The sequence below is a fragment of the Mesoplodon densirostris genome, chromosome 14 (assembly GCF_025265405.1).
Source record: "Mesoplodon densirostris isolate mMesDen1 chromosome 14, mMesDen1 primary haplotype, whole genome shotgun sequence".
NCBI lineage: Eukaryota > Metazoa > Chordata > Mammalia > Artiodactyla > Ziphiidae > Mesoplodon > Mesoplodon densirostris.
This window is the reverse complement of record NC_082674.1, coordinates 88371440-88382830: the sequence shown is the minus strand read 5'-3', so window position 1 is coordinate 88382830 and position 11391 is coordinate 88371440. Positions and strand designations below refer to the sequence as shown.

General features: G+C 34.4%; 1 protein-coding gene across 2 annotated transcripts in view; it reads right to left on the bottom strand.

The window, feature by feature from the left end:
• Positions 1-1019: 1019 nt before the first annotated feature.
• Positions 1020-11391, bottom strand: part of GCFC2 (GC-rich sequence DNA-binding factor 2) — a 68133-nt gene continuing 57761 nt past the window's right edge. For both annotated transcript variants that reach the window (XM_060117815.1, XM_060117816.1), the window contains 5 exons: positions 11068-11144; positions 9527-9593; positions 7432-7578; positions 4471-4595; positions 1020-3638 (listed from right to left, as the gene is read on the bottom strand). In XM_060117815.1, the coding sequence (XP_059973798.1) occupies positions 3521-3638; positions 4471-4595; positions 7432-7578; positions 9527-9593; positions 11068-11144 (534 nt within the window). In that variant the 3' untranslated portion in view covers positions 1020-3520. The remainder of the gene's footprint in view (positions 3639-4470; positions 4596-7431; positions 7579-9526; positions 9594-11067; positions 11145-11391) is intronic.

The following is an 11391-nucleotide window of genomic DNA, read 5'->3' as shown; positions in this document are numbered from 1 at the left end:
AATGAACAGAAATGGTGAGAGCAGACATCCTTGCTTTAATATTTTATCATTAAGTATGATGTTAAGTGTGGATGTTCTTTTGCAGATGCTCTTTATTAAATAATTTATATTCCTGTTTTTGTACTGTGGGACGGTGTTGAATTTTGTCCAGTGTCTTTTCTGTAATCATTAAGATGATTGTATGGTTTTTCTCTTTTATTCTGTTCATAGGTGAATTATACTGATTAAATTTTTAATGTTGACCCAAATTGCCTTCCTGGAATAAACCCTATTTGGTCATGATGTATTAGTTTTTTCCTTTTTATATACATTGCTGGGTTCAGTTTGCTAATATTTTAAGGATTTTTATTTCTATATTCATGAGGAATATTGGTCTATTTTCTTTTCTTGTAATAACTTTTTCAGGTTTTGTACCACATACGGTATTTCTTAGGAGTCATCTATATAAATATCATTTCATCTCAAGCCTAACAAATGCAAAACTCAATTGTTCTGAGGTATGTTTTCATGGCCATTGAAAGTTCCTGAAAGCCATATGAAAGAAGTAAAAACAAAAAGGTTATCTGTCTGATTCTGTAAAAATTTTACATTCTTTAAGTGAACAAAAAGCTGAAAAAATCCAGGGAGAGAACTGAGATGTGAGATAAACTACTAACTCAAAGATTTGTTTTTGCTAGTTGTTTTCTCTCCTTCATTCCATACATTTCAGAGTAACAGGAAAAAAGCAGGGGGGGGGGGAGTTGGAAAAAGGAACTCTGCACTGAGGATTAGGCAAGCTTCACAAATGTTTTTGAATATCCTCAGATATAGTATATGATGGATAAAATTACTGAGATTCAAACTCCAAACATAATAAAATTTAGTTTAAAACTATTGGGAATTTTAATCAATTTAGTTTTAAAAGCAGTTCTAATATTTTCCACTCTACAAAAAGCAAGAGAAATCTCTCTGCCCAAGTTAAAAATGTAAGGGATCATCTAACACACCTTTAATTACAAATGCAAAAATTATAGGGAAATTTCAAATGTACACTTTAACAATTAAAAAGTTACAAATTTTATACACAATAAAGTATCTACCATTTATATAAAAAACAAAGGTCTTTGTGTGTGTATACACACATACATACTTTTTAAGTAGAGCAAAGGTCTGAAAGGATAACAAAATGAAAACAGCAGTTACCTCTGGGAACATAATTGTGTAAGAATGCTAAATCCTTTTTAGCAATGGCTTGAATTTTCTAGATGAGATTCTACTCTTCATAATTTGTGTAATCAAAATAAACTTTAAAAAACTATTCAGGGCTTCCCTGGTGGTGCAGTGGTTGAGAGTCCGCCTGCTGATGCAGGGGACACGGGTTTGTGCCCCGGTCCAGGAAGATCCCACATGCCGCAGAGCGGCTGGGCCTGTGAGCCATGGCCACTGAGCCTGCGCATCCGGAGCCTGTGCTCCGCAACGGGAGAGGCCACAACAGTGAGAAGCCTGCATACCGAAAAAAAAACAAAAAAACAAAACTGTTCATACCAGTGAATCATGAGTCTTCACTGGAGTAGAAATCACACACCAATCTGCTAAAATAAATTACATGCAGCTTCAAAACTAGGGGTGATAATGTCAGAGGCCACATGCTCAAATCCTAAACATAATCAATTTTTTCCTGATTGTCTTTTGGGCAACAATTTGCATAATACATTTAGGATGGCCCTCAAGTTATTTAAACAAAAGATTTAACAAAAATTTTTAGTAAACTCACTTTGAAAATTTTTTTTTTTTTAATTCTTATACACATAGCATGTTTCAAAGTTTTTATTTTATAGTTATTGAGAGTGCCACAAAGAATTTTTTTTTTTTTTTGGCTGCTCTGGGTCTTCATTGCAGTGCATGGGGCTCTTTGTTTAGGGGCTCTCACTAGTTGCTGCACGCAGGCCTAGTTGCCCCACAGTATGTGGGATCTTAGTTCCCCAGCCAGGATCGAACCTGAGTCCCCCACATTGGAAGGTGGATTCTTAACCACTGGACCACCAGGGAAGTCCCTCAATTTCTTTTTGATTCAATGACCTTGCCTCACTTTCTTAATCACACAAATTTTTTCATTAGAAAATGAATCACATGTGCTGAATATTTATTTATTTATAATAAATTCATTTTATTTATTTTTATTTTTGGCTGCATTGGGTCTTCGTTGCTGCATGCAGGCTTTCTCTAGTTGCAGTGATCAGGGACTACTCTTCATTGTGGTGCATGGGGATTTCTCATTGCAGTGGCTTCTCTTGTTGTGGAGCACAGGCTCTAGGTGTGCAGGCTTAAGTAGTTGTGGCACACAGGCTTAGTTGCTCTGTGGCATGTGGGATCTTCCCAGACCAGGGATTGAACCCGTGTCCCCTGCATTGGCAGGTGGATTCTTAACCACTGTGCCACGAGGGAAATTCCTGTGCTGAATATTTAAAATATTTGTTTCCTGTATAGGCCTACCACCAATGACAAAAAAACCACAACAAAAAATAGTAACTACCTAACAAGCGATAACGTAGTACACCAAAAACATACACAAATTTAAAGAAAATGGCAAATGAGGGAAACTATAACATAGCACAGCCAAAACATGAGTATCTTTGTTTTTTGTTTTGTTTTTGTTTTTACTTTTGGCTGTGCTGTGTGGCTTGCGGGATCTTAGTTCCCCAACCAGGGATCGAATCTGTGACCTCGGCAGTGAAAGTGCAGAGTCCTAACCACTGGATGCCAGGGAATTCCCAGAACATCAGTATCTCTAAAATATAAAGCTCTTACAAATCCATAAGAAAAAGATGAATAGATATTTCAAAAAGAATTATAAATGGCCAAAAAACAAGTAGTCACTCTCTAATAGCCAAAACAAATCATTAAGATTTTTTTCACCTATTAAGTGCAAATGAGTTAAAAAAATGATAATACCTATTGCTGGTAGAGATTCATTGGCCTTTCTTAGACTTCTGTTGGTACAATACATTGGTACACATTTCTGAAGAACAATTTGACAAGCAGTAGTTATCAAAAGCCCTAAAATGCCTTAATCAGAATCCTTAACAAGTAATTCATCCCAATTAAGACTTTCATTTAAACTCATCTGTAAACAGAGATAGTGAAAGTGAAGAGAACTAAAAGAGGTTTTTATGGTTCAGGACAGAAGACCAACCAAAGCCAAAACAGCTATAACAAGCTTCCTTCAACTCCTTTCTTAAGCTGGAAAAGTCGATGGAAAAATCAAATGGAAATAGAAATATGTTAAACTCTTACTGTTCCTGTGTGTCTAATTCCTGCAAACACTGAAAAAAAAGGGCCAGCCTTTCATGATACCAGAAGGTAGAAGGTGGAAGGAATGGAAAGACAGAGTCCTGCTTTTTGGGTGTTGCAAATCCTCCCCTCCATTACTGGGAATAAAGAAGTGGCAACACTTTTTTTTTTTTTTTCCTTCTTTCTCCAAGCAAAAAGCCAAGTGTGACTATATTAAAACCTCATTTTAGTACTTTCCTATAAAGTTCACTCAAACTTCTTTAATTACTGATTTAAGATGGTCTAGGTGATATTCTTCTATGAAGGATTCTGCTTGACTCAAAGCTTTTATTTTCACCAGAATAAGAATTATTTCTTTGACTTCATCCCTGAAAAAAAAAACAAAAAAGCATTTTCCCTTTTAGAAATGCAGTGTGTAAGGGCACAGTGAATCGTAAGTAGTTAATCTGAAACAAAAACTTTACCTTATGCCAATATCTAAGATAGCATAAAATATTTAGATGCTACCTTCTCTACATAATCATGAAGTTCCAATACAGACTACTAGTGGATGTATTCTGGCAAATATTAATGTGAATGACTATAAAAAAGGAGAAAAGCACAGAGCAAATCTATCAGAAATTTGAGTTGTGGTTTGCTGCTACCAGCAGCTTATATGGGCTATCCTGGCAGCAGTATTTATCCACAGATATCATCAAATGCTACAATTTGAGGTTTTAACTGTTTTTCTTTTTGGAGAGGTGGTTTACCAGAATACCACTGTATTTAAGTCCTTAAACATCTAGTGCTGTGAATGAGATAATCCAAAACGGAGATCTAGCTACTGCTGGGTAAATGCCAGGTTGCAAACCTGTACTTAACAAATGTTGAGATTTTGAAATGGCTAGGAAAATTAAGAAGACATTAAAAACATGCTTGATAAGAGGCTTTTGATTTATAGTTTTAATTTTAAATTCCCCTGTGATACAGTTTTCTGGAAGTGCTTATTTTGGAAGAGATTTACATTTAAAAATATGAACTAATATGTATGAGGTGTGAATATAAAATATTGAGTGATTCTAAAGATCATACATGAAAATATCTCCTAACTCGTCAGTGACAGTCTTAGATTTTTAAAAGTAAAGTACAAATCTTTCTAAAAATTGCTGAGAATGGAACCCTAAACTATGCTTATGGAGGTACAAATAAAATATGCATTACCTGATTTCACTTGTAGATAATTTACGTGCAGACTGCAGTAAAAACTGGATGAAGTTTTCTAGCTGGGGAATAGATGTTCTCATGGCAGAATTTTGGAACCATTTTTCTGGTAAACATGCTGCTATCTGATAATCAAAACACATCATTTTTAATAATGACATTTATTATCTAAGGACTTTAGCTAACATTCAATCCTTATAGTACTGATGTTGGTTGAGTATTATTCTTCCATTTTATAGTTCATGGTTAAATAACTTGAGAATTTCCCCTTTTTTTGTCAAGGATTTATACTTTAAAAAAATCATATTTTGATACCGAGAGCTTAAAATAGACTACTCTTTATAAATACTTCCTAGTACTTGTAATACTTTCAATACTGTGTATTCCTGAGTGATTAAATTGTACAAAACATTTATAACTAAACACCAGAAATGTGTAGACACAAAACACTTTTAGTTAACATACCTACATTTGACCCTTAAACAATGCAGGGGCTTACGGGCAGTGACCCATTCGCAGTCGAAAATCAGTGTATTAACTTTACAGTCGGCCCTCCATATCTGTGGTTCTGCATCCAAGGATTCAACCAGCTGTGGATTGTGTAGTACTCTAGTATGTATTTATTGAAACAATCCATGTAGAAGTGGACCCATGCAGTTCAAACTTGTGTTGTTCAAGGGTCAACTGTATAAAATAGGTACATTTAATATGATTTCACAGTAAGAAATTGGGTGTGTTTGTGTATTATCTACATGAAGAAATAAATCAAGGTCATTCTAAGATACATTGAGTGAAAAAAATTAATTATGGTTTTGATTTTCTTGTAATTTAATACATTGCTTTAAATGTCCATGGCAGCATGAAGAGTCAATGTATGTGCATTCATTTTTTTCTTTTGGGGGGAAAATAAACCCAAACAACACTTACCATCATCATGCTAAAGGTAATACATGATTTGGGGAAAAGTTTTGGAAAAAAAGAAAAATGTTAACAAAATAAAAAAGAAAAGAAAAACTTCCTCATAGCAGAAGGAAGAATTTTTTTAAAAAAGGAGAGAGAATGGGAGCAAGGAAAAATCTGAGATCATACTATTTAAAGAAATTCTTGGTTTTGCTATAGTTGGTTAGATCAAGATCAGTACGTACTTCTAGAAAGTAGAAAGCTGCACCATATATATATTATAAAATACGTTAAATGAAAGTTCTGGAATGCACTCTTTCTAAAATAAATCTGACTGGTCAACACTGAAAACACAGTTGAGGAAAATGATTTATCTTATTTTTTAATCACCTTTTTCAATTATCCAGAAAAAATACAGACACACTGATTGCCTAAGGCAGAAAGTCCTGTAAGTCTTATTATGCAAACTGTATCTTTTTAAAGTTTAAAAACCAGCTTTTACTGGCTTGGAATTTAATGTCATTTGCACTCGCTTTCCCCTTGTTTTGTACCACAAGTCTCAATAAAATTCTGAAGGAACTATCTAGCTTTTCCATAAATGATCCTGGGACTTATAAACACATTGTCTTGGCCTGGTTTTCTGGCCACAAGCTGTGGACAGAATGTCATATATCCTCTTCCTTAATTCTGCATAGTAGAGCGTATGGTCAAAGAGAACTAAACTGAAACCTGAAACACACATAGGATGGATGATGATTGAAATTTCTGGTAGATAATGTAGTTTAAAACTACATGAAATAACCACAGCTAGAAAAATGGAGGTTGTCTAGGAACTGCTATCTAAAGTTACATATGTATTTATATTTTTTAAAAATTTATTTAAGAATGTAAATATTTTCCCACATTCTTAAAAATTTTTCCTTATGACTTTTATCTTATGAATAGACACTAATGTTTTTAGACATTTAGGTTCTTTCCAACTGTCTTCTATTATAAATAATGCTACAATAATATTCTTTGTACGTAGAAACCTTTATGCACATCTGATTTTTTAACATAGGATAATTTCCGAGAAGTAAAATTGCTATGTAAAAGGATATAAACTTTAAAGGTTTTATATCAATCATGCCAAAACAGTCTCCAGAATTGTATTCCTCTTTCCATAGTGCAGAAACTATTTCCCTGAATTGCCACTCCATACGTTCTAGATGAATGGTATCCCTGGAATGATGTGGGGCTGTTGTTTCCCTGTGCTTATGACAATACTGGAAATTATAATGGAAATAACGGCAAAAAATTTGCAGCATAACAGGTAAAAACAATATCCTTACTGTATTATTTGCAATTCTCTGATTATTAGTACTGTTAGTATTTTCCACATGTTTAGAAGTTATCTTTGCATATATCTTTTTTTGGTGAATTAGGCAATTCACCATGTTGCATGTCTTTTGGTCACTTTCAATAAGAATATTTGAATTGTTTACTGCTTTTTAAAAATGTGGGTATTTATCCTCATTATGCATTGTAACTTATTTCTCTGTTTTTCAACTTTCTTTTTAACTTTTCGTTATAGAAAATTTCAAACATAAACAACAGGAGAAAAAATAAGTATAGTGAGCCCAATGAACCCGTCTTCCAGTTTTAACAATAATCAAATAATCCTGATACATTTTTGGTTTAATGAAGTTTTATATTTTTGTCAAATCTATTATTTTTTCTCACCATTTTTGCTTTTAAGTTCAGAAAGGACTCCTTTAACATCAGGTATAGTCATTTATCTTCTTAGTACGATATTTTATAGTTTCATTTTTTTACACTTAATTCTTTACTTCACCTGTAATTTACATTGGTATGTAGTGAGAGGTGAGGATCTAACATTCATTTTGTAAACAGTTAACCAGTATACTTTTTTTAAATACTGGGTTCTTCTGAGTTTCTAGTCTGTTAAATTAATTTGTTGTTAATGTGAGTACCACAATTTTAATTATTTTGCTACAAAATTGATTTTAATAACTAAATTTTAAAAATGATAAAATTAGAATCAGTTTCTATACAACTTACCTGGTTGCACTTTTTAACAACATCTGGCCCAGGTATGGCATTGAGAAGAGCTATAATAAGATAACGATTCAGCAGCTTCCCTAGTCCTAGCTCTTGCAAGGTGTCTTCTGGGAGGAGTTCATTCCAAAGAAGAATATTGCGGAAGAGCTAAAACACAATAAAATGTCAAGTAACTATGTACCTTTTCGTCAAAGGAAAACTGTAATAGTATCCAACAAACATAAAAAGTTGGTCAAACTCTTTTAAACTCTCACTACAATTGGCACTGTTGGAACCGTCAATTTTAGAATCAACAGAAAACATTTCTGAATAAACACTTGATTCTTTCCAACCTCCATATATTTGTTCATCCTATTTTCTTTTTAGGACAACTGCTCAAAATCTATTTCAAATTACCTTGCTGGAGCTTTTCCTGATCAATCATCTTCCTTCTCAATCCATACTCTCCTGGAGGCTTGTGCCATCAGATACAAGACCGCAGGACCTCAGGATTCATAAAAGCACTGCTGTTAAAGCCAGTGCTACTGTTACCAACGTGTGACCTTGAGAAATCAATCAAACCTGAGAACCTCACTGCTCTAATATAGAGTATAAGATGAACAATAACCTGTGACTTTGAAGATACCTTGGGTAAAATACTTTTAAGAAAATCTAATAAAAGTAACATGGGTTGCATTTCCCTCCTCTAAATGCAGATCTTTCTGTGAATTTTATGGTATCTGCCACTTTCTTTCCAGTAATATATTTATCACACTAGGTGCTAAACTACATCCAATTGTACTAATATGCAATGCCTTTTCACAATGTCATTTTTCATATTGCTCCCTCTTCTTGAAAAGCCTTTTTCCTGACTCAACCACATGACAAGTATTGATTCACCCTATCAAAATTGTTCTTGCTGAGGTCACCCATTACCTTATCATCATCAAATCCAGTAAAAAAAAATTCAGTCTTCTTTCTAATTCTCTTCAGTGGCATTAACACTCTGTCTTCGTTCTTGAAAGCCCTTCACTTAGTTTCCCTGATGCCATTCTCTTATGGCCATTCTTAGTTTCACAACTCATTCTTAAGGCCTCTCTGAAGACTCCACTTTCTCTGCCCACCTCTTATCTCAGCATCTCCCAAGGGTCTATCCTTAGCCTTCTTCTCATGCTTCATGCAATCTCCTCAGAGGTTGTCATTCATGACCATGCCTCCAAATACTGCCTATATGTGGCTGACTCCCAAATCTCCAGATCAGATCTGTCCCCTGCAATTCAGAATCATATATCCATTTGCCTCCATTTGCCCCATAGATATTAAATTCACTATGTCCAAAACAGATCTTATCTCTCCTCCCAAACCTTTTCTTCTTCCCATAACCCCTCCAATGCCCTCAAAGAATGTCATCATAAGTTACCAGGTTGCCAAAGTCAAAAACTTGACTAATACCCTACATTCTTCACACGTTATTAATATCTTTTGAATCCATCTTTTCCTTACCTTCCTTTGCCACTGACTTAGCACCGACTTCATCCTGTATCATTTAGACCAGGGGTGAGACAACTATGGGTTGTGAGTTAAATAAACCTTACTGCCTGTTTTTGTAGAGTTGGTGAACTAAGAATGTTTATTTATTTATGTATGTATTAAAATATTTATTTATTTGGCTGCGTCAGGTCTTAGTTGAGGCATGAGGGATCTTCACTGCAGCAAGTGGGACTGTGGCAGGTGGGCTTTTTTAGTTGTGGCATGCAGGCTCTTAGTTGTGGCATGGGGGATCTAGTTCCCTGACCAGGGATCAAACCCAGGCCCCTGCATTGGGAGCGTGGAGTCTTAACCACTGGACTGCCAGGGAAGTCCCAAGAATGGTTTTTATAATTTTAAATGATAGTAAAGTTTACTGAACCAAAGACATGCGCTCATTTGTTTACATATTGTCTATGACTGTTTGTACTACAGTGGCAGAGCTGAACAGTTCAACAGAGACCATATGACCTACAAAGCCTAAAATATTTACTGTCTGGTCCTTTACAGAATTTTGCTGATCTTCACTCTATAGTAAACTTTTAAAAAATAAAAGCAATTATTTTTATTTCTGCCGTTTTCTGCTTACCTTTAGACCTGACCAGAACTGTCTTTCTTGGAACTTTGAATGTGGTGACATTCTGTTCTCTACAGCACTAATTTGAAGCAAAAGAAAGAGAAAAAAGAAAATGAAAATGACTGTTCATCTTTCAGAAACAGAGTTTAAAAACCTGAATGGTTTTGTTTTTTTAAAAATCAACCAAACTAAGCCTTTACAGAATATAAAGGGAGGTGCTCTGGTGACATCTACTAAAATTACAAATGCATGCACACTTTGACTCAATAAATCCATGTCTGAGAATGCCTTCTGTAGATACATTTCCACGTGTACAGAATAATATGTCCATAAAATTATTCTCAACATTGTTAGTAATGTTTTACTGCTTACATGCTCATCAATTACAGTACATCTATATAATGGCATATTGTGCAGCTTAAAAAAGACTGAGGAAACTTATGTGATGACATAAAAAGATCCCAAAGATGTACTAAGTCAAAAAAGTAAGGTACAAAACAATGGTTATGACTACAGTATACTTACTTTATAAGTAAATATATAAAAAAGGAGAGGAAAATAAGATTAATTCTAATTGCATTATAAGTATTAAAATTCTATAAGTGTTTAATTCTAATTGCATAAAGAAATTCTGAAAAGGTAAAAAAATTTACCAACATTGAGCATTCTTACATGCATGTATGTGTACAGAGAAGGAAGGGCAAAAACTGGGTGGATGGAGGTCAGGAATGGGAGGGAGTAAGACTTTTCATTTTAAACATAAACAAAATTTAAAAATACACATTCATACTTTTTAACCATGGGACTATATTACTTATCTAAAATATTACAAACCTTACTGGGGGGGAATTTTTACATGCAGGCATCTCTTCAGTATTCACGTTAACTAGCAAGCTTAGAAGTTCCTTTCTTTTCTTTCCATGCAGCTCTTCCATCCTGTAAGTACTCTACAGCTCCAGTTCATGATCCATTACTATAAATGATGCCTTCTTAGCAAATGTAAGAATATGCATCAAATACTACTTGTTTGATCATTTAAAGGTAAATATAGAATTCAAAGATGCAGTTTCTGGCCCCTCAGTGATGTTCCAGGCCTTATGCTGGGCTTTCCGTGTCAGGCATTGTTCTGAGCACTCTCTTCATCTTCACAATGTCCTGTGAGGTAGGCATTAATTTAATGCCCAATTTTATATACAAGGACACTGATGTACAGAAAGGCCCAAGGTCAAATATCTAGTAATGGTGAATCTGGGCTCCAGAATCTGTGTTTCTAACCACTCTGCCATGCCAACTGTCATGTTCTTAGGAATATCATTAACCACCACCCCCAACCAAAAAAAAAAAAACCCTAAAACCTATGTCCAAGTGCCAGACATCATACACGGCAATATAAAAGGTGACTGAAAAATATTTGTTGAAATCTCAATTTGCATCTTAATAGGTATGTGTTTTGTAAACACTTAATACATTTAGTTTTTTTTCATTACACTCTTAAATGAATCTGTATTGCAGGAGTAACTATTTCATAAAATCTAGAAATTAGCAACTCTTACCTCACTGGATATAGAGGAATAAAAACATCATCATCTATTGCCTTCTTCATTCTTGAAACAATGGGTTTAATTAAATCCTATTTTAAAAAAATTTAAAAGCATCACTGATAGTTATAGGTAGAAATGTGTTTACCAAAAGAAGCAATTTTAACAGAATAGTGCAAATTTGTACACACAGACTTAGGTGTTAAAATAACTATCAATTAGGTACAAGAGAACTTCATTCATCCATGTTGTTGCATGTTGCAGTAGTTGGTGCCTTTTCACTGCAGCACAATATTCTGTTGCATGATGGAACATTTATTTAGACGGTCTTCAGTTTAA